This window comes from Rhinopithecus roxellana, chromosome 4 (assembly GCF_007565055.1).
Source record: "Rhinopithecus roxellana isolate Shanxi Qingling chromosome 4, ASM756505v1, whole genome shotgun sequence".
Taxonomy (NCBI): domain Eukaryota; kingdom Metazoa; phylum Chordata; class Mammalia; order Primates; family Cercopithecidae; genus Rhinopithecus; species Rhinopithecus roxellana.
The window spans coordinates 82,911,721-82,937,860 of NC_044552.1; the positions used below are offsets into that span (position 1 = coordinate 82,911,721).

The 26,140-nt window shown below is 42.3% G+C and overlaps 1 protein-coding gene across 1 annotated transcript in view; it reads right to left on the bottom strand.

The window, feature by feature from the left end:
- Positions 1-26,140, bottom strand: part of B3GAT2 (beta-1,3-glucuronyltransferase 2) — a 69,051-nt gene that overhangs the window by 11,876 nt on the left and 31,035 nt on the right. Inside the window, exon 2 of the mRNA XM_010371542.2 lies at positions 18,961-19,105. Within this exon, the coding sequence (XP_010369844.1) occupies positions 18,961-19,105 (145 nt within the window). The remainder of the gene's footprint in view (positions 1-18,960; positions 19,106-26,140) is intronic.

Genomic DNA, 26,140 nt, shown 5'->3' on the forward strand with positions numbered 1-26,140 from the left:
AATCCCATTACCACCCATTGAGTTAGGTAAGTATAGAAGAAAAAGAAAATAGTGTAATGTAGGGTTTGATGATTGAAAACAGAAAACTGCTACTTAACTACTTTTTCCCCCCCTGGCCCTGTACTTTCCAGCCCTGGCATCTCAAAACTATCCAAGTGAGAAACAAATGTGTTAGTAGAATTAATTTAGGAATCATTTCCACTAGATTTAAATCAAATATAGAAAGCAGAAAAGAAGGCTGTATAAAGGAATGTTTCCTTTGCTTATTTACTATTCCAAATTGCCACTGTTTTCTGCAAGTGTTCCTTTATAATTTTCATGGCTCTAAGACCGAATGCTCATATGTCATGAAGTGCTCTTTCACAGCCATGATAGATTTGCTTCCGAATCTACCCTTTCCTAATGAGTAAACAGAACCATAACTTCCCGCATTTACTTCCAATTATAAATTAGAATTATTTTCTTCTGGTGTGGAAGAAGAATGGAAAAGCATGCCTTGGTTGTTAAACAGGTCTGTTCATCTGCTGCAGAATACTGACTGAAACTTTATAATTGCTTCAAGGTGAAACTTTTAAAAAAGTCTAATTTTAAAAATTCCTCAAAAGGTATTTAGCAGCCATTATTTTCCATGGAAAAAAGTGAAACACTCTGCATTTCTAAGAAGTGTTCTTTATTTAATCTATAAACAATTCATTTAAATCTCTACTCTGAAAACAAAAAACTATCACAGAAAACTGAATCTTCTAAGGAAAGAATCAGGATGCTGAGCAAGGATGGAAAATCTGATCCTAATAACCAAACATAATATAAGGAGGTTTAACTAACTGAATACTGAAAATATCCATGAATTATTTTTTAGTGGGCACAACTAACACTGAAGTTTAGAACCAAAAAGACTGATGGGACATAAACCCATCAGAGTTTATTTGTATATGCTGGGCACAGCAGAGTCAACATGCTTGACATGGCCTGGGTAAGAGGCCATGGTTACTGAATTGGTCAAACTAAGCCACTCTAGTCCAACCCAGAAAATATAGCAGAGCATGGTGAAGAAGGTACTTATTCCCCAATCCTAGTGAATACTGGTGAAATAATTTTTTAAATAGTAACTCTTCAGGGATTCACTAATGAAGCTATTACATCACCTCCTAGTTTCACATGGAAGCTATGTTGGTTTCTGACTGGAAATCTTCAGAGTTTCCTAAAGACCTATTTTAAAGAAATAGTGTGGCAGGGAAGGATGGGAGTTGAGTGAAGGCTTGTAACTTGGAGGCCCTGAATTCAAATCCTTGCTCTGCCATCTACTATTAAAGTGACTCAGGAAGGTACTTTCACTGTTCTGTGCCTTGGTTTACACAAATGTAAAATGCAGACATTTATCATATTACATGGTTATTGTAAATCTTAAATGGATATATGTAAATAAACAGAACAGTACCTGGAAACATAGTAAGCATTCTTTGTTAAGCACAATCATTGAAAAAGAGCATTCTTATTCACCAATCTAAAGGATGCTTTCATTTTTCATCTTCCTTTTGATATTATTCACTCATTCAGAAACTCTTTATGGGCGCATTGCTGGTTTTCAGTATTGGTAACACAATACTGAATGTGGTCTCTGCCCTCTGGCAACTCCTAGTTTAATTAGAAGAACAGATATGGGCACAGCTGTGCCACAGATGCTATAAAAGATGTAAGTACAGAGCTTTGGGAGCACAGGAGTTGGAGAAGCAAATGCTATCTGACTAGAATGAGTAAGGGCTTTGGAGACACTGAAATCTGAGAGGGACTTTGAAGCATCCATGTAGAGGAAGGGAGAGTTGTGAGGCCAAGTCTTAGGCTGGAGCAGCAATGATGGGTGACAAGGCTATAAAGCTGCTTGTGCCCAGGACTCTGTACCCTACCCTGTGGCGGGCAACCTTGGCTCCAGATCCTAATCAAAAGTCACTTTTAGGAAAATTTCTTTGGCAGCAGTACAGTAACTGCCTGAGATAGAGAGACCAGCCAAGTGTCTGCTGCACTAGGTGGTCCAGGTAAAAGCAGACAGCTGGGCCCCACCTGGGGTGTTCAGCACAGCTACAGAGAGTGCTGGAGAAGGTCACCAGTGCAGGCCTGGACACTAGGACAAAGGAGCTTATATCAGAACCTGGAAGGCATTTTACTCCTTCACCCAAGACACAAAAGAGAAGGAGCAGGATTGGGGTGGTCCAACTCTCACTCCATGGCCAGGCAGTTTTCCCCCGACCCTCTGCCTCTCCTGCAGAGCTATGGGTTCTTCCTGGACATTTCCCGTAGGCTCTCTTACCATCAAGTCCTGGTCTTAAGTACCTAGAGTAACCTGTACTCTCTCCTCTGTACAGGTTTTTCTCCTTCTCACTCCTTCAAAGGGGCTTCTAACAGCACTGATGGTTTCTGCATGCAAAATCCTGCAGCCCAATCTTACCTTACACTGGCTTTGAACCTTGGTGTAGCCTGAAGATATGTTCAGGCCAAGACTGACATGAATGTGGTGGCGGCGGGGGTGGAGCTGCGTAAGGCACCTGCCTGTTAAGACTGTCCACATTTCCCCACTTCTCCTCAGGGTCAATCTCTTTGGATGCCTTTCTATATTTAAAACCAACTGTGGGTAAAACATACTGTCCTAAGGTACAAAGGCATAGATACCTGAGATTCAATTACAGCTTGTGTTTCCATAAGCCAGCCATGACCTTTGTAATCCTGTGTTCCTCCCTGCAAAAGCTGATGGGGAAGCACAAGGAAAGACTGGCCAGGGACCAGGCTTCTGAGCAAGGATCAAACCATCCATGCTTCTCCAGCCCTGCTGTCAGTTTACTTCTGGTTACCTACTTGTCAATAGATCTAACTCCACACCCCTTTTTAATTATCATTATTATGTAATTTATTATTTATTAGTTTCTAGTGTCGTGCTTTGAGCCTATACAAGCACTTTTTTAAGGTTTTATGGCCTGATAAAGTTTCAATTTTTATAAATGTTTCATGAACACCTGAAATAAAGGTATATTCTATGTATATTGAGTACAGTGTTTTATATATAATTAGGTCAAGTTTTTTATAAATTCCATTTTCTACAGCCTTTTGTCTGCTTAAATCTGTCAGATTTAGATAAGTGTGTTAAACATGTCTACTATGATTATGGTTTTGTCAAATTTTCTATTTTTATTTATGTCTGCCTTTAGTTTTTGGACTCATTGATAACTTGTACACAATGGCTGATGATGAATGCTGTACTTTTGTGGTGTACATAGTTTCCATCAATACAAAATGTTCCTCTCCTTCTCATTCAATATTTTTGGCCTTGACTTCTGCTTTGTTCAACACAAATGTGAACACTCCTGCTCTTTTGTTGTTTGTCCTTCCTTAGGATACTATAGTTTATCTCTTTATTGTCCAACTCTATCACATTTTTAGATGTCTTTTATATGAGATACAGCTTTGCTGCTGTGTTTTGTTTAGAGCAATTTAATTTTTTCCACACTTAGTGTGGTTATCATGTTTGGTTTTATCTTAGGTTCATTATATACATTTTTTTTGCTTTTTTCCTTTCTTCTTTTTGAATTCATTTTGGTTTCTCTTCTTCCTCTAATTGTTGAAAAGGTTTTGTTTTATATGTATTCTACTGTGGTTACCTTTAAAATTCCTTATTTAAAATAATTTTAACTGTTTAAGGAGCTTTTAAGGAACTGATATTTCTCTTATCATCATGAATTGAAGCCTCTGTCTGTCCCCCTCCCCCCACCTTTTTGAATGAGACTACATCTGCAGTGGGCACCTATTCCCCCATTTCCTATCCTCTCCCTCATCAGCGGGCATTGAAATATACCAGCGTTTTTATTTGAAAACTTCATTTTCACGTTGCTTCTCCTATTTCCAGATTTCAATGAACAGCTTTAAACTTCACAATCACGTTAGTTACTATCCACTTTTAATCGTAAAAATTGCCACTTTTGTTGCTTACTACTTTATCTGGTACAGCAACCTCCCTATTTTTTAGTTTCTTATTCTAATTCACATTGGCTAAAGTGCTTTCCTTAACTGATGTTGTTTTGTTATTGATTTTTTGAGAAAAATATTTGAAATGTCTCTTTTGCCCTCACACAGACATAATGATTTCACGGGGTACAAAATTCTAGGATCCTTTCTTTTCTTCAGAACTCTAAACACCTATCTCCATTACTCTGTATCATTCAGGGTTATAGAAAGAAACCTGATGTTAGTCTGATTTTTCTCTCCTTCATAGAGAAGCAGTTTCCCTCCCACCCTGACCCCCTCTGAATACCCTTGGGATTGTTTTATTATTAAATTATTATTAAATCACAGTTGTTCTAAACTTGGGATTCATTCATTCATTCGTTCGTTCAACAAAAATATACATACCAGGCAAAGTGCTAGGAACTGGGGAAAAGGTGGTAAGCAAAATCAGTCATGATTTGCATCTTAGAGTCAGTATAGCCCCAGTACAGTCTTGTCAGGGAGGTGGAATGTTGGTTAATGGTGCAGGTGCACACACGGTAGTGAGTGCTATGAAGGAAGGGTGCGGGTGCTATGCGAGGAAATCTTACCCTTCAGGGTGGACCAAGGATGATTAAGCTGGAATCTGAAGGATGGAGTGGGAGAGGCAGGTGGGCTGAGGAAAGAGCCTTCCAGGCAGAGACAAGTACACGTGGTGGCAGGATTGTGAGGTGGGACAGCAAGCCACTGAAGCTGAGCGCACAGAGAACACAAGGAAAATGACTTCAGCAAGGCTCGGGGGTGGGGATACCCAACCATGCAGGACTTGGGAGGCCATGGAGAAATGAAATACAAGGGGAGCTGCAGAAATGTTGTAAGCCAGAGCCTAACAGGTCAGGGAGCATAATATGGGGATAACAAAAGAAGCTGTGGAGCTCGTTAGGAGGTCACTGCTGGTCCAGGTAAGAGATGATGGGGCGTGGGGGTGGAGGCGGCAATGTGGCAGAGGAGGTAGAGAGAGAGACTGGAGTGGTAAACCCAACCGACTCTGAAGCTTTCACGGGGCAGCCGCATACCTCTACATTCTAATTACTAAGAGTAGTGGTGGCAGTGACAGTTGGCTTAACAGCAGCTACATTTTAGGAAACATTCACAGTGAACCAGGCCTTGTTCTAGGTACTCTGTCTGTATTAACCTGCTTAATCCTCACAGTGACCCCACTAGGTAGATACTATTACTACCATAATTTACAAATGAAGAAACAGAGGCACAGAAAGGCTAAGTAACTTGCCTAAAAGCTCACTCTGAGGAAGTAGCAGAGCTCAAATTCAAACCTGGCAATGGAACCATTCTCAAAACTCAAGTATTATAGGAACTTGTATCCTGTTTCTTTCTGATTTGTAGAGACAGGGTCTCACTCTGTCACCCAGGCTGGAGTGCAGTGGCACGACTGTAGCCTCACACCCCCTGGGCTCAAGTGATCCTTCTAGCTCAGCCTCCCAAGTAGCTAGGACTACAGAGTGCACCACCACACCTGGCTTTTTTTTTTTTTTTTTTTTTTAAACACAGTTTTGCTCTGTCACCCAGGCTGGAGTGCAGTGGGATGATCTCAGCTCACTGTAACCTCTGCCTCCCGGATTCAAGCAATCCTCCTGCCTCAGCCTCCCGAGTAACTGGTATCACAGGCATGCGCCACCACGCCCAGCCAATTTTTATATTTTTAGTAGAGATGGGGTTTCACCATGTTGGCCAGGCTGGTCTCAAACTCCTGGCCTCAAACGATTCTCCTGCCTTGGCCTTCCAAAGTGCTGGGATTACAGACGTAAGCCACCACAACCAGCCCTGTTTCTTTCTTGATATTTCATATATATTTGTTTTATTTTCTAATTTTGGAACTCTTACTGAACATGCTGGATTTATAAGTCTCCTTCCACCAACATTTCTATTTCTTTGTACTTTTGCTCCTATTTTGGAAGAATCCCTGGAGGAGGGCGTTGGGATCCACTTCTCCGCATTGCAACCCTAACAGTATCACTGCCACTTAGAGCCTCAGTGCTATCACCCTCTCACATGCGGTTCTTCCAGCAGTCATGCCTTTTATTTACAGGAATCCTTGCCTGTTCTCCAATGACTCTTTCCTCAGCTGCTGGCTCTTGCTTTATGATGCCACATCTTTTAAAATCTGAGAATGAACTCTAGAATATTTAAAACTCTCTCTTGACTCCCATACTGTTTCAGTGAGAACTCCTGTGTCTTGGTTTACTTTTTTAAATTATCTACTCATATTTGCAAACAGAAGTCAAGGCTGAACAGCATTGATGGCTTGTGTTGTTCTTTGTCAGCAATTTTGAGAGGCTTTATTTTAGGCACACCTGTGGCCACTTTGAGCCGTTTCCATAGAAAAGCCAGGGAGTTACTCAGGGAAAATCAATACTTTAGAGGCGGCTTCACCAGCAGGCTGCAATAGAGCTTTTCCCTCCATGTTAATGGGAGCAAACTACCCAGAAGTTAGGCAGAACCGGGAGCCTACCACACAACCCCCACCTGATGTGGGGGCATTCTCTGCCAAACGAGGAAGCTATGTAGGGGCTTGATGGCATGTGTCTGAGGCACAGCCCCCTTTAGCCCACTGGATCTCTGCACTCTGAGAATAGGGGTTTCCAGGGGCTCCCATGAGGACATCATCCTCTTACTTCTCATATGATCCCCCCCTCCTCTGTCTGTCCATCCAAACTTAGCCTCACATTTCTCCCAGAAGCCTCATTATACATGTCCTTTTCTGTTTTCCAGCACGGTTTTAGATATTTCCCTACTTTCTAATCTTGATCTTTTTAATGGATGGAGGAATGTAGAAATGGTAAAACTTATTACAGTTAATTATAAAAAGACCATACTCTGCCCCCATCCCTCAACCATTATGGATAAATGAAAGTTTGTTATTCTTTCTCTAACAACAGACTAAAGCTTAAGAACTCAAACTATAAAACTCTTAGAAGACAACTAGGAGAGCTTCATGAGACTGGATTCAGCAGTGACTTCCTAGATATGACACCAGAGGCACAGACGACAAAAGGTCAGGTAGATAGGCTGGGTGTGGTGGCTCACACCTGTAATCCTAGCACTTTGGGAGGCTGAGGCGGGCAGATCACGAGGTCAGGAGATCGAGACCATCCTGGCTAACATGGTGAAACCCTGTCTCTACTAAAAATACAAAAAATTAGCCGGGCGTGGTGGTGGGCGCCTGTAGTCCCAGCTACCCGGGCGGCTGAGACAGGAGAAAGGCATGAATCTGGGCGGCAGAGCTTGCAGTGAGCCGAGATCGCGCCATTGCACACTGCCTTGGTGACACAGCGAGACTCCATCTCAAAAAAAAAAATCAAATAGATAAACTAGACTTCTTCCAAAACTAAAGCATTTGTGCATTAAAGGACAGTATCAACAGAGTGGAAGAGGTAACCCACAGAATGGGAAAAATATTTGTAAATAGCATATCTGATAAAGGATTAATACACAAAATATAAAGAATTTCTACAGCTCAGCAACAATAAACCGCACAACCCAATTCAAAAATGGGTGAAGTCCAATATGACTGATACAAAAAGAGGAGAGAGCGGAGGAATGCATGCCGCAGAAGAAAGGCCATGTGTGAGCACGGACAAGCCTCAGGGGAACCCTCATGCTGATACCTTGACCTTGGACCTCCAGCCTCCAGAACTGTGAGAAAATCCATTTATGTTGTCAAAGCCAAATAAATACATAAACATTTTATAGAAATGTATAAAGGACTTAAATAGACATTTCTTTAAGAAGGAAGTACGAATGGCCAAGAAGCACATGAAAAGATGTTCAACATTGCTAATCATTAGGGAAGTGCAAATCAAAACCGGAATGAGATACCACTTCATCCCCATTAGGGTAACTATTACTAAAAAAGCTAATACAACAAAACAGTAGCAAGTAAGTGTTGGTGAGGATATGGAGAATCTGGAACCCTCCTGCATTGCTGCGGAGAGTGTAAAATGATGCAGCTGCTGGAGAAAATAGTATGGTGATTCTTCAAAAAATGTAAACAAAAAATTACCTGTGATCCAATAGTTCTACTTCTGGACATCCAGAAGAATCTAAAGCAGGGACTCGACACTCGAACAGATATCTGTGCACCAATGTTTATAGCAATATTATTCACAGTGGCCAAAAGTGGAGACAACCCAAACGTCCATGGTTGTAAAAATGGAGAAACGAATTGTGGTCTATACCTAACAATGGAATATTAGTAGCCTTAAAAAGGAATGAAATTCTGATACATAATATGAATGAACCTTAAAGATATTATGCTCAATAAGCAAAAAAAGGCAAATATGATTCCATTTATATGAGGTACCCAGAATAGTCTAATTCAGAGACAGAAAGTAGAATTGTGATAACCAGGGGCTGAGGGGAGGGGCGAGTCAAGAGTTATTGTTCAGTGAGCATAGAATTTTGGTTCAATGATGAAAAAGGTGTGGAGTTGGACAGTGGTTATGGTTGCACAATAATGTGAATGAATTCAATACCACTGAACTGTCCACTTCAAAATGGTTAAAATGGTAAATTTTATGTATATTTCACCACAAATAAAAAACAGATTAAACTTGGATTCCCAATGAATATAGGCAATCTTTTTATTTATATTGTTGCTGGTGTCAGTATTATGATTAAAAGATTCCTATGCTTAAATTCTCTTCTTGCTTGAGCAATGGAAGAAGTATTTTCTATGGAAGTGACTCTATTGAGCATTCACAAACTCTGTCATGAGGTTATCCAACCTGAGGTGGATGCAGGGGGTGGCCTGGGAAAGGGCTGTGACCACTGAGGGACGATAACGAGACACAGGAAGGAAATAGGAGTCGCTTCTGATCACTTTCGCCGGCTGCTCTTACTCCTGGGTGCACTTCAGAATCACCACAAGACTCAAAAAAAAAAAAAAAAAAAAAAAAAAAAAAAGACCCGCAACCACACAAATACCAGGCCTCACCCTCAGAGAATATATGTTCTCTTTGCTCCCAGGTAGAGCCTAGGTGTGGGTGTTTTTTCAAAGCCCCTTGCCATTCTGATGCGAAGCCATGGGGAGACCCGCTAAATTAGACCCTCCCCAGAGAGCTCTGAAGTACAACTCGCCATCCCCTTTTACACCTCCACCATTAAATAATGGCAATGTTGTCTCAGAAGCGAGAAGGTTTAAGTCTTAATTTTGATAATCCTTACACTAGAAAACATGTTAAAATTCATAAACTCAGCAAACATTTGTTCAAGCTATTACCATCAGGGACCGCGCCCTGCCTGGAGATGCAGGGAGACAAGAGCGCCCTCCTAGTGTACTCCCGGGCTAGCAAGGCGGCCAGAGGCGGGGAGGACACTGAATGAGCGCCACCTTGTGGAAAAAGTCATAAATGCATAAACCCAGGATTCTAGGGAAAAAGGTGGAAAGGGGCATCCACGTGATGGGAAATCAGGAAAAACTTCCCAGAAAAAGCGATTCCTGCCTCATCTGTGAGTCTGGAAGAGTGACTGGAAATTAGCTAGGCAAACGTGAGAAGGAAAGTGACATTCTACATCCTAGACTGGGGGGCAGTGTGCGCCACACTTGGTTTAATCAGGCCCATCAGCTTAGGGCAATGCCGACTGACCACGGCGGTTGGCCTGAGGGATTTACAATTGAGGTGAACTGATGCGCAGAGTGTTTGGGGTCAGGGTGATTATAGCTGCTTAGGGAGCCCAGGAAGAATGCCTGCAAACCTTAACTTCTGAAGCCAGTGCAGAAAAATGTGTGGTAGTCACAGCAAACAACCTGCATGCCAAAGAGAGAAGTGGTCTGCACCCCGGCCCCCATGTTAGCGGTGCAGGGCAACAACCCTTAATCCTAATTATTTACATGAGTAAAATAAATAATACCTTTCTGATAGATTCTAGATGAAAACTATTACCTACAGATGCTCTCCTAGCAACTGTTAGGAAAGTCGAGGTGGTGAAAAAGGACATTTGCCCCCTTGTGACTTGATTAGAAAGCATGAGAATCATTCTTTTAAATCTTTCCCCATGTGCCATGAGGAATCTGCATATTGAATACCTGTCTCGTGGTCTACACAGACTCACTCACCTACAGGGGCAAGCGGCACTCACATGGCACCAAATGCCTCGCAAATCTCAGTGTTACAAATGGCATTTTCTTCTGAAAGCTCAAGTGCTGTTTGTCTAGTTTTTCAGCTGGGAAATTTTAACAATGAACACATATCTGCTCCTAAACGACTCTTTAATGATCTTTTTTGGCTTTGATTTTCTCCTGTTGATCACTCTCTTTTGGGGGTATTTAGTCTAAAGTAAGGGCTAGCGTTTATCTCAGCATGCCATCCTGCAGGCTGAGCCAATTCATTGAATGATAATGAGCACAGGTCCACCAGACAGAAGAGAAATGAAGTTCATCATGAGTCCACAGTGGAATTTATATGTTCTTAAGTACTGCCGTTAAGAATGACCTCACATAGCTACACGCAGGTGCAGATGCAAATATTCACAGAACAGGAGGAACTTCTGTATGTATTCATCTTATTTCAACCTCAACACAACCCAGAAAGCTACTGATATGATCCCTAATCTACAGGTATTAGGAAGAAACAGATATTCCCCTAGATCTTCAGGCTGCACAGCCTGTATGTGTCAGAGCAGGACCCGAGGGTGACTGATTCTCCCACCCTGCAGCTACCTGCATGGACCTCACCACTGTGCTAATCAAACAAAACACTGACCTAATACATCCAAATAAATGTATGAGCCAGCTGAACCCAAAGGTAGTCTTGTTTCTTGGTTAAGAGTGACATTCACCAAGTGTCTACAATGTTCTACTCCTGGCTGCTTTGCATGTGATGTCTGATTTTGTGAAAAATTTCATTTTCCTTGTTCTGCAGATGAAGAAACCAAGAAACTGTTCTGCAGGCTCAGAGACCAAGAACTCAGTGACTTGGCGGTAGGTGGGTGAGTTGGAGGCCATTTCTGTAGACACACTGAACTGACTCTGAATCCCAGACAACTCACTTAGCATGCATAGGCCTTGGGCTCCTTATATGTAAGTGGGGATAATAAAATTAGTATATCCTTCGCACAGCTGAATGAGGATGAATGAAGAAAGAACACAGAATGCCTCTGAATGCCTGATGCCTGGTAAATGCCCAGGAAACAATATATAATTATTGAGTCCGCTGGACATCCCGATATAAAGGAAAACTTCAGGTTTTCAAAATTTTTAGTCCTGGAATGAATGTTTTATTCCACTGAAATCATGAGGGGATCTCCAATATGCAAATGCAGTGCTGCTAGAATTGAGGTGGGCAGAGGCCTGGAAACCCCTCTCCCCACTTCCCCTTCAGCCCTGAAAGGCCTCTGCAGAGCCCTCCCTCTCCACGTCCATCCCACCTGACCCCATTGCCAGCGGCTCCAGAGCAAGCACCCTGAGTGTCAGCATACAGATGCACAGGTGCTCCTTGCCCCACACACCCACCTCTACCCAGCACAGCCCTGGCCACAGCACATGCAGACAGGACCAGACAAGGTACTGTGGGCATCAAATCCCTGCAAGTCTCTAGACCACACCATGTTCTAGAAACAGATTAAAAACTGAGCAGCAGGCTGCCTATTGCCCCAACACTCTGCCACCTGTCCCTGTGGTTCTGTAAGTTCTTGGGATAGAATTACCACCCCCTGGCAGCCGCAGGCCTCTCCTGGTGACAATCACACTGTACCAACCCAAGGAAAAAGTCCCAAGCTGGTCCCCAGATCCTGCACTAAAAGGCAACACATGACACATAAGCCACTCTACTGAGAACATGCAGTAACTTTATAGTTCTCATAGAAAACATTCACGCGTGAAAAACAGCGCCCCTTAAATCACGAATGACTCCAAAGTGGCAAGAAGGTAATTCTCTCCATTTTCTTGCAGTATTTATATTCATGAAGCAAAGTAAAACGTCATTAATTTTGACTGCTCATTTGGCTTTAATGATCATCTGATCCGGGCTGGGCTGAAGTTGATCACAGCATTATCTGTTGAGAAAAGGTCTGCCAAGTAAATTAACCCAGGCAAAATTCCTTGTTGACAAACACTGAGATGAAGGAGACCCGGAATAACTGTCATTCCCATATCTCTGCACAGAGTCCGCAGAAAGCAGGCTCCAGCAACCTGCCCAGAGTGATCCCTCGGCCCCCTCCAGTTTCACAGTTGTCATTTATAATAATTTTTAGAGGTTTGCCTGGTAAACCTGCAGTGGGGACACCTGCTCTGGGATAGTGCAGTCACTCAGCCCCACTCGCAGGCCGGGGCTGTGGGAAACCTGGGACTGGGATTGGGCAAGGAGTAGAGGGCAGGATAGTCCGGCTTCTGCCTACAGGAAGGATGCATTCTGGGAGTGGGGGTGGCAGAGCCTCAATAATTACAGTGAGAGATGTACAACCACTGTGGCAAGGTGCAGAGGTATTGGAGGCTGAGAGAACAGCACATTATAATGCAGGAGGAGCTATCTTAATTGAAGCGTCAGCAAAACCTTCCCCGAGAAGGCGGCCTTTAAGCTGAGATTTGAAGGATGAGTAGAGCTGAACGAGGAAGGAGCATTTCCAGGCCGCGGCATCAGTGAAGGCCCCAAAGGGAAGGGTAGGATGTGTTGGAGGAAGTGATCTCTGCCCGCAAAGACTGAGTAGAGGGGAACAAGGATAGTAAGGTGGGCAGGGGTGGGTTGGGCAGGACATGGCAGGTGACAGTGACAAAGAATTGTTTATTCCAAGAGCACAAGCAGCCCCTAAAGAGCTGTGAGCAAGGGACTGCCAAGAATCCGGTTTGCATTCCTGAAAGATTCCTCCTGCTTCGTGGTGAAGTGGATGGAATGGACACGGGAGAGGGCAGGTGTGGATGCAGGAGGCCCAGGCAGGCATGGTCACTGACTTCCTCACTTCCAGCCTCTACACCCTCCACCGGGACAACACACCCACAGTGAATCCTGAGCTTGAAAACTTTAGTCAGGTTATGTGATTTTTTTTTTTCTCTAATATGCAGACTCCTAGTTTTACACAACTGCTGTCCTGGTTAACAGAATGTTTTAACTACCCAGCATCACTGTATTTTCTGCACATAAATTACAACTCAAAGGATAATACAAATTACACCAATTAAAACTAACCAAACTTAAATTTAATACATCATTTATCACCATACAACAGAAAAAGGTGTTAAAAAGATCTAAGTGTCTGCTGATTTATGAGTATAATCTGAAAAGGCTGTTAAAATTTTATAAGTCCCTAATAGCTATGGTATTTAAGACCTCCTCTCACCTCCCAGCCCCCTAAGGGCTCATTACCCAGATGGCTCCCTGAGCCTCCAGGCCCAGCCCTCCTCCCCCATTCATCCCGCACCTGCCAACATGTCATTCTCAAACTGTATTACTAATCACATCAGTTCCCTACTTGAAAACTTTCAGAGTCTCCAATGTCCACAGAAATGAAGAAAAACTTCTCTTCTTAGCAATCAGTCCTCACCATCTGACCCCAGCTTGCCCTTCCCAAGAGCTACACACACCCTGGGATAACTTGTTCCAAAAACACACCCTGCCTATGATCCCTCCCTGCCCTGGCCTGGGCCTAGCACCGAAGGTGTCTCTCACATGCTGCCCTTTCCCAAGACCTTTCCCGAAACTCCCCCAGTGGCTGTGGTTTTCTCTTTAAATGTAACCTCCAAACCTTCCACTTGTACTTATTTTTGATCCCACAATATATCTGCCTGCTCTTGTAGCCATTCTCTCTCTGCTAGACATAAAACTCCCTGAGGTGAGGGGCTGCTACGTTCAGTGTGTGTGGAATTCAGTCAAATGCCACATCTCCCTCTATTAACATTTGGCAGATGGTCAATTCCAGCAACTGGCCCCTCCACCTTCCCAGCCCTTGGCTTCCTTACTTATCTCACCTTTTTTCTGGGAGTCAGAGGTGACTCTCTCTAGGTCAACCTGTTCATCTAAGGTCCTGATCTTCCCTTGTTTCCTCTCCTTTGGGACTTTCAACACTTATCACTTCTTAAAACTTCAATTTTTCCCTGTCCATCATTAAAGAAAGAAGAAAAAGCTGTTCTACCCCTTGAAACTGCCATCATCTCTCTTTCCTACTCATTTGCTGCTGCATTTCTTGAAAGAGTTGTCTCCTAGCCCTCCTGCCTCCTAGTCATGCTCCCCACCCCACTCTCCACCCACTCGCTGCAAAGGTCAGGGCCTTTTAAGCCTCCACTGAATAGAAACTACCACCAGCTGGAAAGCTGGTGATAGGCCATAGGCGAGGAGGAGTTGGCTGCTGACAGAAGACAAGTATAACCAGGTGCACCGCCTTACACAACCTCCGTCTTTAGAATCAGAACTTGTCAAAATCACACAACCCTTGAGTTGGAGGGGACCTCAGTGGTCATTGCACCCTTCCTCTTCCTAACCCACACCTCCTGGCCACTCATCTTCACAACATCCTCTCAAATCCCTGTCCTGCCAAGACAGAACCTTCCCCAACCTTTCCCAGATCAAATCTCTCCCCTTCTGCTCCATTAGAAATCTAACATTTTTTTTTTTTTAAACAGTCTCCCTCTGTCACCCAAGCTGGAGTGCAGAGATATAATCTTAACCTCTACCTCCTGGTTGTGGCTCATTGCAACCTCCACCTCCACCTCCTGGGTTCAAGTGATTCTCATTCCTCAGCCTCCTGAGTAGCTGGGATTATAGGCACCTGCCACCATGCCCAGCTAATTTTTGTATTTTTAGTAGAGACGGGGTTTCGCCATGTTGGCCAGACTGGTCTTGAACTCCTGACCTCAGGTGATTCACCTGCCTCAGCCTCCCAAAGTGCTGGGATTACAGGCGTGAGCCACCACGCCAGGCCAGAAATCTAACTTTGCTCAGACCATTCTGCTTCCAGCTTTCTCCCATACTCAACAGGGGTCCCCCTCTTCCCACATCCAACAACGGAATTCATCATTCATCTACCCCTTCTCTCCAGCAACCTCGCCAACTGTCCACCCTAACACCCTCTTGCTGGGCCTTGTCTCTTTTTCTGGCTCCTCTCCTGCAGTCACTTTAAATGCCTGCCCCCAGGATGCAATCCGAGGCGGCCACAGAGTCTCCCTGTGAGAGCGCATCCATACCCAGGGCTTTGACACACCCTGGCCACAGGACTCCAGGCCAGAAAACTAAGCCTTCCTAGACTTCGCCTGTATGAGGAAAAGGCACAGAAGACCTGTATGCTCCCAGCCTGCTCCTTCCACCTGGCCTTGCTGGTCTGTCACTTCATTTGGTTGGTCCTGATTTGTATTCTTTATAACACTGATTACAATGATAATTTTTGTAACTATAGCACCCTTCTGAGTTCTGTGAGTCATTCTAGCAAATTAGCAAACCTGAGGGAATTGTGGGAAACATCCAATGCAGTCAGTTGGTCAGAAGTGCAGGTGGCCTGGGGCTCTCCAGCACATAGGGGGCATGTGAAGTAAGGGCAGTCTTGTTGGAGACTGTGCCCTCTAACCTGTGGGGTCTGCACCAACTCCAGGTGGTGTCAGAATCTAATTGCAGTACACCTAGCTGCGTTTTTAGCAGAATAAAGTACCTACTGTGTGCCAGCAACTCAACTGGGAACTCCATATACTGTCCTTAATGAAGCACCGTGTCCCACCTGCCACATCCTAGAGTTAATCATAAGGAACATGCCAATGTTGAAAATTCCTAATAAGTATCTGTTTTAAGTTCTGAACTTGAACAAATCTACCCCTCCTGGTGAGGGTGAAGATTGCTTTAAGCTCAGTTCTTTCAGGCAGTGGTTCTTACTGACACTTCCTGGAAGTGGCTGAAGTGAGTCTGTCACTTGAAATTAACTTCAAAACAGAGCAAAAAACTTTGTGTGGACTTCCTCACTTGCAGCCAGTCCTCAGATTCCTGAGGTGGAGGAACTGAATTCTGAGGCACAGAGCAGTAGAAACCGCCCAGGGTCTCACTGGCTTGGCAGAGCTATGTGGCCACTGGTCAGCTTTGAGGCCAACTGCACACCACCAGTGGGGCTGCCTCCAGCGTTTTCTTTCCATCTTGTGGGCAGGCATATTCATTTTTTTAAGTAGTAATCATTATTTTAAAAAAATCCTCCAATGGAACAGAAATAATCTTAATTCTGCCATTATGGTTGTAAACATAAGATTACTTCAAGAACAATGTTTCATGTCACCTGAGAGCAAAATTTCAGTATCAGGCAAGTTCAACATGGCAATAAAATGACAGTGTAAGAACTACTAGAATGACACGAAACATCACAGTTTCAATGTTTGATACTCAAGTGAATTTCCAGTGATGGGCTATGTGATGACCTCACAGAAATACAAACAGGACAGGCTCTGAGGGGCTTCTACAGAATGTGCTCAAATGCACAACTGTTCCATTTGGGCTCTTAATCCGCTTTGCAAATGCAAGACACACCCAGGCTCCAATATGGTACTCTCACTTGACTATCACAGAGCATTTTCAAAGTAGAGCTCCTGAGACTGTCCTGGCCACAGCAGGGATGTGGGTCCCCCACCTCTTTCTCCCCTTCTAGAGATTGTGTGTGTGTGTCTCTGTGTGTGTACATATAACTTGGAAGCACCAATTGAACATGAAGGCCTAAAAGGTCTTTTCCTTCTTCCCAGAGAATAAATTAATTGTATGTGGAATCTAAACAAAACCACAAAATTTCAAGTTAGAATTAGAACAAACTGTCTCAAAATCAGAATCATTATCCTATCAACCAAATCACTTAAAGACTTCCAAAAATATCAATAATTTACTGAAAAATAAGATGCAAAGCAAGTTCATGTGCGAAGTGAAAAAAATTTAGTGTGACAAGAGTTGTCTCCTTAGGGACAGACACTTTATTCCTATTTTAAAACAACACTAATGAATATAGAGCAAGGAAATGATTCATATTTTATTTTGATGAGTACGTTTTTAATATGCTTTGAAAATATACTGAAATGCTTAGAAAAATCCAAACATTGGTCTTGTCATGGAAACAAGAATTCCCACAGAATTTGGCAGTCCTAGCTAGGCCAGCCCTAATGCACAAACACATGCATCTTTAATTTTAGAAATATCTATGTGACCCAAATTCTGGGGGAACCAATGCAAATATTCAACAAGTCTATTGGATACCTGATCATCTAAAGTTCCTACATTAAAATCCAGGAAGAGCAACCCAAGTTGCCATCACCTTGCATGATCCATGCAAGGAAATGGGCAGACATCCCACATGTTAAGGAGACATGTCTGGGAAGTCTGTGTTGAAACAAGGCTCTGGGAGAATCAGGAGCAAAAGTCTGTCTGCAGCTGCTTGAGCAGTCACAATTCTCACTTAGAAGCCCAAGCTTGGGTTCTGACTTGAGAGTCCCATGGTGGGAGGCCAGGAAAGGAGGGTGGCACTGGAGGGCCCTGGTGGTCATCTGCGGCAACTGCCTCACTTTACACAAGAAAACTACGTCCCAGAGAAGCAGAAGGACTTTCCCTAATGTCTACATTTTCTGCTCAAAGGTACACTTCTGGTCAGCAAGAAGCCTGATTTTCAAGATACTCTATGCCCCATGTTTTCAGGGCCATGGATTCTGAGCGGGTCAAGTGCAGGCCTCTTTCGAGAGTCCTCGGAACCATCCTAGATGGCTCTGCTGCCTTTCCTTCTGCCTCCAGGTGGAGGAGACCTAGATTGAGATGCCAGCTCAGTTCTGGAGCTGCAAGAACTGAAGACCAAAGCAAACAGCTGGAGTAAAAGAGGGTAGGAGAGGTCAGGGCCCTGAGAGATGGCCTGGCGAAGGGCTGGTGCTCTGGAGATGTGTGTTAAATGTTGAGTAAAAATCTCCTGTTTGTCTTCTCCCACAATGCTCTGTGACAAGACCCACCACACAGCCGTCCATGAGTGCTTTGCCCCTCAGATGACTCCTGGTATTCTTTGTCCTCTGGCTCCCTCAGATTTATAGTATTGTCAGAATAAAAGTGATGAATCCAGTTCAGAAGACAGCCTCCATTCCATCAGAATTCTGAACGCGGAGATCTTGACTACGGCTGGGAAATACTCAAAAGATGGGGCAAGCACAGGCTGGCAGCCCGACCGAGCTGTGCTTCGGAGCTCAAGATTGATGAGATCAATTTTGAAGGCTTTCTGCCTTCATTTTTAGAGTATAGATGTCACTGATATTTTTTCTTTCTTTTTTTTTTTTTTTTTTTTTTGCCTCTGAGCCTCATGTTTCAAACTCCATCCTTCCACAGTAATCACAGGCATCATTTTCTATAACCCATAGAAAATAAGTTGTTTTATGATAAAGTAGCATTTTAGAACGTATGGTCTACTGCAGGGCTAATTCAATTCAGTTGGTTGTTCAGGGAATAAAAACTTTAAGACAGTTATACTCAATAAATTCTTGAAATACCAGAAATCCAAGTTTATATTTTAGTATTAAATATATCAGTAAAGCACTAAACTTACCAATAAGCATTAAAATGACTTGTCAATTTTTATATCATTATTAAATTTCTCAATAAACATGATATATTTTACTATATAGATCTTCTAGAGAAGGGAGCCAAAAGGTTCCAGCTGACAGAGCCCTGGAAAGCAGGAGCCAGGGTCTAGCTCTCACCACCGAATCCCCAGTGGCCAACCCAGTAGCTGCCACATAGATGCTTGTGGGATAAAGGCACAGACAGGTGACAAAATGGAAAAGAATGGGCATTTTCTAATCACCCTCTAAATCAATTTCCACTTGATCTAACCAAAGAGCCTATTTTGAAGGTTTAAATATTTCATCTCCTGAATATGATATGATGTAGGGTTTTATCCAAATTTGTCTTTTAAAGCTTCCTTCATTCAGTGCATCATTATAAACAAGAGCATAAGAACAGTCCGGCAGGAACAAATGTCATCACCCACACTGCTCACCTGCCATGTCGATGGCAAAAGGCCTGTCTGCTCTCCAGCCGGTGTACCAGCCAACAACTTTGCCATTTTCCACCAGTGGACGTTCGTAGCGCCGCCCACCAACCAGGCCCACAGGCCAGACGGAGACCTTACGAGTGGTTCGCATCTATAAAAAGGGAAAAGACGTGTGTTTTAAGTTTCCTCAGGAAAAAGAGGGAGGAAATGAATGTGATCTACGTAGAAGAAGAGGGGCTGGTAGTGGTGTAATGTTGCGGAAAGTCAGGGACCCCCAACGGAGGGACCAGCTGAAGCCGCGGCAGAAGAACATAAATTGTGAAGATTTCATGGACATTTATTAGTTCCCCAAATTAATACTTTTACAATTTCTTACACCTCTCTTTACTGCAATCTCTGAACATAAATTGTGAAGATTTCATGGACACTTATCACTCCCCCAATCAATACCCTTGTGATTTCCTATGCCTGTCTTTACTTTAATCTCTTAATCCCGTCATCTTTGTAAACTGAAGAGGATGTATGTCGCCTCAGGACCCTGTGATGACCCTGTGATGATTGCGTTAACTGCACAAATTGTTTGTGGAGCATGTGTGTTTGAACAACATAAAATCTGGGCACCTTGAAAAAAGAACAGGATAACAGCAATGTTCAGGGAACAAGGGAGATAAGACTTTAAACTCTGACTGCCGGTGAGCCAGATGGAACAGAGCCATATTTCTCTTCTTTCAAAAGCAAATAGGAGAAATATCGCTGAATTCTTTTCTCAGCAAGGAACATCCCTGAGAAAGAGAATGCGCCCTGAGGGTAGGTCTGTGAACAGCCCCCTTGGAGGCAGCCATCTTTTACAGTTGAAGCCCAAAGGATGAAATCACCCCCGGTCTCCTGTAGCGCTCCCAGGCTTATTAGGATAAGGAAATTCCTGCCTAATAAATTTCGGTCAGACAGGTTGTCTGCTCTCAAACCCTGTCTCCTGACAAGATGTTATCAATGACAATACATGCCCGAAACTTCATTAGCAATTTTAATTTCACCTCATCCGGTGGTCCTGTGATCTCGCCCTGCCTCCACTTGCTTTGTGATATTTTATTACCTTGTGAAGTATGTGATCTCTGTGACCCACACCCTATTCATGCACTCCCTCCCCTTTTGAAAATTGCTAATAAAAACTTGCTGGTTTTATGGCTCAGAGAGTGTCATGGAACCTGCCGACATGTGATGTCTCCCCCGGACACTCAGCTTTAAAATTTCTCTCTTTTGTACTCTTTCCCTTGATTTCTCAAACCAGTGGAGATGCTCAGGGAAATAGAAAGGAACCCATGTTAACTATCAGGGGCGGGTTCCCCCGATAGTGTAAAATTTCAAAAGTTAAAGGTTTTCAAACAGAATCCTTCTGCTGCTAGAGTATCGCCCCCCTCTGTTAGGCTGGCTGCTGTGCCATGATCTCTACTCGGTCATAAATTGGGCTGGTGGCTCAAGGTTTAGGAGAAATAAAATGGGTGTCAATATCTGGACATCACTGATTTGAAGCTAAGTTGCAACTATCAGATATTTTCCTATTTGTTTCAAAGTTGAATCTTTAAACAATACTTCTCTCTTCCGAGGTGAGAAAGTTTAATTCCCCTTTAGGAAACTTCATTACTCAGGAAGAACAAAGATGCCACTCAGAGGAGCCACAGGCGCGTCCTTTCTCTGACTTTTCTACGGCTACACATACACAGAAATCTTGGCTGGGGACATTAATAAGGGGATTCAGATACAGAACTGAACCTGGCTTCTTCCAGAGTGATAAAAAGAAACACGCAGACTAAAAATTTGCCTGCCTTTCAAGGGCAATTGGGCCAAAATAGAGACTGCTGGAATCGCTTGTCCTTGTTAAACATAGTGGAATCCTGGTTAAACGTGAAGCTCAACTGAAAGTTACTAGCTGGATTTCTTTAAGGGGAAAGAGATGCCCACAAGAAAGCTTGCTGATATTAGGCAGCACTGTAGGAGAAAATCGCTACCACCACCTTTTTCCAGGGCTCGTGTGGAACAGCTCAAAAGGCATCTTAGCATAAACTAGAAAAAGGTGCCCCTTTCTTGGGCAGACACACCCACTGCTGGAACCCATAGCTTGGCAAAGTACCAGCTGGACTTAAACTCCACGTACCCTCACTGCTGGGTGTGCCTTGGATGAGGTATAACCTGCACAACTGCATGAGGTGGTCTTGTTGTTGAGGTAATTATAATTTCAGCAGCAGTGCTTTACCTTTTTTATTTGCTATAGAACTGAACTGGGTCATGATCAGTTAACCAGGGGTTAAATAATGATCATCAACCAAGGAACTTTTATGAAAGGAAAAAAATGATATACTTGGGAAAGATTTTCAAATACAATAGAAATAAAAGTCATACTACTAAAGAGTAAAAATAATTAGAAGCTCCCATTAACCAAGCTTCCTGGTTTTACTTATTATTATCCTACCTTGTTCCAAAAAAGGTATCTTTTTTTTTTTTTTTTCTAAGAGTCAGAGTCTCTGTCGCCCAGGCTGGAGTGCAGTGGTGCGATCTCGGCCCACTACAACCTCTGCCTCCCGGGTTCAAGCAATTCTCCTGCCTCAGCCTCCTGAGTAGCTGGGATTGCAGGCGCCCACCATCACTCATGGCTAATTCCAAAGAGGGGATTTAAGGGTATGAAGCATTCCAGGTAATGCGGGTCTCGCTGCATTGGTCTCCCTCAAATCTAAAGTTACTATTTTTTATAATCGTTATCATTTATTCAATAAATGAACTGCGACTGTCTTGTGGTAACCCATACTAACTTTTACAGTGATTTTTTTTTTTTAACAAGCTGAGGTACAAGTGACAGAAACGTGTTAACACGCCTGAGACTGTTACCTTTAGAAAGGTCTGCTTGCAAGCCTCACTCTTGGCTGGTCTCCGGGAATGCAGCTTTTGAAACATTTCCTACACTTGTAAGGTTATTTTATCTGTCTGGGCCACTGAACGACTGCTTTCCTTTCAGGAATATGAAATTTTGGTGGGCAAGCAGTGCCTATGTGACAACCCCCCAACAAAACCCTGAGCTCTTAAGTGGGTTTCCCTGGGTGTAATCATTGTACGCCTGTGAGTACATTTTCACTACTGGAGAGGTGGTGTGCTCTGTGTGATCTCAGAGGGAGGCAGGGAACACAGAAAATCCACACATGGATTCCTCCGGACCCTGCCTGATGCCGTTTTCCTTTACTGATCCAGCTGTGTATCCTTCTATGTCACTGTAATAAGTCTTAGCCCCAAGAACGACTATATGCTGAGTGCTAAGGGTCCTAGTAAACCACCAAACAGGGTGGTCCGGGGATCCCTGAAATACTAATATAGAATAAAATGCGTTTTTTAAAGTCTAAAATTAGACACATTTTGACATATGTATATAGCCATGAAGCCATCACTACAATAAATAGAATTAACATACTCAGCACCCCCAGAAATTTCCTTGTGCCCTTTTTAAATCCATTTCTCCAGTCCCTTTTTATATCACCCATCGCCAGGAAACCCCGATCTCCTTTCTGTAACTATACATTAGTTTGCATCCTCTAGAATCTTGTATGAATGTAATAGCACGTGAGGTGTATGTGAATGTGTGTGTGTGTAAATATAGCTTCTTTCATTTGGCATAGTTATAAAGACATTCATCTACTTGTAATGTACATTAACAGTTCACTCCTTTATTTTGCTGGATAGTATTCTATTGTGTAGCTCATACCACAGTTTACACATTCACCTGCTGAGGGACATTTGAGTTGTTTCAAGCTTTTGGGTATTACAGATGAAGCTGCTACAAACTAAATACATGTTTACAAGTCTATGTGATTTTCTTTCTCTTTTTTGAAGATAAATACCTAGGAGTGGAATGGCTGGATCATGCACTAGGTATACATTTAACTTTTTCAGAAACTGCCAGATTATTTTCCAAAGTGCTTCTGCCATTTTACATTCTCATCAGCAGTGTAAGAGACATCTACTTCCTCCACATCGTCACTAACACTTGCTATGGTCAATCTTCAATTTCAGTAATTCTAATAGGTACTATAGTGGTATCCCATTATGGTTTTAATTTGCATTATTTTAATGACTAATGTGCTTACTGCCACCTGTATCTCTTCTTTGGCAAATTTCAGTTCAAAGCTTTTACCCATTCAAAAAAAAAAAAAAAAGGTTTTCTTACTACTGACTTTTGAGAGTTATTTATATATTCTGCATATAAATCTTTTATGTGATTTATAAATATTTTCTCCCACTCGTGGCTCATCTTTTTGAAAAACAGAAGTTTTAGTCTTGATGAAGTCCAATTCATCTATTTGTTATTTTATGGATATGCTTTTGATGTTTTACTTAAAATATTTTTGTGGCTGTGCACGGTGGCTCATGCCTGTAATTCCAGCACACTTTGGGAGGTAGAGGAGGGCAGATCAGTGGGGTCAGGAGTTCGAGACCAGCCTGGCCAACATGGTGAAACCCTGTCTCTACTAAAAATACAAAAATCAGTTGGGCATGGTGGTGAGCACCTGTAATCACAGCTGCTCAGGAGGGTGAGGCATGAGAATTACTTGTGAGTGTGTATACATATATATATAAAATAATATATATATAAAATATATTTTTGCCTAATTCAAGGTTACAAGGGTTTTCTCCTCCTTTCTAAAAGTATTATAGTTTTAGGTCATATATTTAGACTATGATCAATTTTCAGTTAATTTTTATATATGGTATGAGGGACTGATTGAAGTTCTTTTCTTTTCTTGTGTATGGATAACTAATTGTTCCAACTATATCTAATTGTCCTGGAACAATTGAGCTGCCATTACAACTTTTTCAAAAGTCAGCTATGCATATGCGTATGGGTTTATTTCTGGATGCTCTAATCTGGTCCATTGGTCTCTTCGGTGATCTTAATACCAATGCCACAATATCTTGATTTACCATAGCCTTATAATAAGTCTTATAATCAGGCAGTATTAGTCTTCCAACTTTATCCTTCATTTTCAAAGCTGTTTTGACTGTTATAGATCCTTTTCATTTCCACATGAATTTCAGAATCAGTGAAATCAGCAAATTCTGATACAGATTGCATTGAATCTATATATTAATTTGGTGACATCTCAACAATATTGAGTTTTCTAACCCATAAACATGATCTCTCTACATTTATTTAGGTCTTTAATTTCTCTCAGCAATATTTTGATGATTTAATTATTGAATCAATATTAACATTTAATGCTTTTATATCCTAGGTCTTCCCCATAGGTGGGACAAAACCCCAGATAATTTACTAAAATTTTCATAAAATAGAGTCCCCCCACCTCCCCAACTCACTCCAGCTTCAGGCTCCTCTTCCCTGACATCCTCAGAAAATAAAAATATTTCACATATTTGGCCTTAGATGTTAAACATGGCAAACACAGAGAAACCAAGTTAAACCTAATATATACTTTAAAAAATTAACAGAATGGCTTTATATATAAGGCAATAAAAGTAGTACTGTGGTTTTCGGGTAAGATAATCTTCTTAAAATGACTATGATTTTTTTTCAGCTCCTAAACTGCTTTTGTCCAGAACACTAAGTATTCAAATCTGTGAAAAACTGGTAGACAGACCCCATCTCACATCTCTGTGCTCCCTTAAGAATGTATAAGGTTGTGCCCTGTATACAGCTGGTATTAAACAACTCTTGGCAAGTGTTTAAGTACTAACTAGTCATTTATGTGTGGGCCCATTAGCCAGGTGTGGTGGGTGGTGTGCGCCTGTAGTTCCAGCTACTTGGGAGGCTGAGGTGGGAGGATCACTTGAGCCCGGAAGTAGAGGTTGCAGTGAGATGTGATTGCAAAACTGCACTCTGGCCTGGGTAATGGAGCAAGACCCTGACTCAAATAATAATAATAATAGTAAAAAGGAATAAAAAACAAATAGAAATAAAAAATAAATGTGGGCCCACATGTAACAAGAAATTAGTATGTGTCTGTGCTGTGCAAGGGACATACTCACAATCAAAGAGGGAGACAGGCAATAAATGAACAGAAGGCAAAAGACATTTTTAAAAAAGGAAAAGAGAAATTGCCATTAAAGGGAATTAAAAAGAATAATAAACTATAACTGTGGGGCCACTAGAACAATTAAATATGGCCACAGAAATTCAGCATGTTTTACGTTACACTTTTCATTTAAGCTGGGCCATGAAAGGCATGTAGGATTTTGTCCACAGAATACAGAATGGCTTAGGGTTCTAGGTAACCAGATGAATAAAAGAACCAAAAGTTTGCATTTCTGTGCCAATTTCATGCTAGAAAATGTAGGTTTTGCTTAGCACACTCCAAATTACTGAGAGCTGCTCAGAGCTAACATTTGTTCATGCTTTATTTTTCTAGAGGGCTGGGTGTTAAAGGTGAGGCAATGATTACTTAAATGCAGGTGATGTGGCAGAATGATGTTTCCAGGTATGCTAAATGTTAAAAAGTTTGTTATAATTAGTTTAAAAATTCAGAAAGATCCAAATGCCATCACTGTCTATGCCCTGCTGAAATTCCATGCAGAATGCTTCATCACAGAATTAGGCCCTCTATCCTCGACCACTATACTATATAGAGTGTGCCAGACATTTCAAAGGAAAATGGCACAGCTATTTACAGAACTTCTTCATTTCACCCCTGGGATCTATCCTTTGTTCTGTGTCGTTTTCACTCAATCTATGCTCTTTAAGGATTCCTTAACAGCCCTGTTATTTTCTGAGGGGTGGAAATGTAACAATAACAGTGACTATTAAAAGTATCTTCATATAACTAAAATATTCTCAGTATTTAAAAGCTTTGCTACTTTCTCAACATGAAATAGCAGTTACATAACAAGCACAACCTCAGGTGTCTGGTGAGAACTCCAATCTAAAACAGAGCAATAAAGCAATGGATATTATGATAAAGAGGCAGCAAGTCATGTATTTATAAGAGTTACAATATTACTAACAGGTCTGGCCCCCAAAAGTACTCTCTTCCCATTTATTCAATGCCAAAGTCATATTCTGTGGTTTATTCCTCCTGTGATAACCTCCAACTAAAGGGACAGGGCTTGCATAGCAATGCTCATCAACCAAACTCACAGCCAGAGTAATTTCCATAAACCCAATGGCTACAAAGGACACACAAGATATATTTGG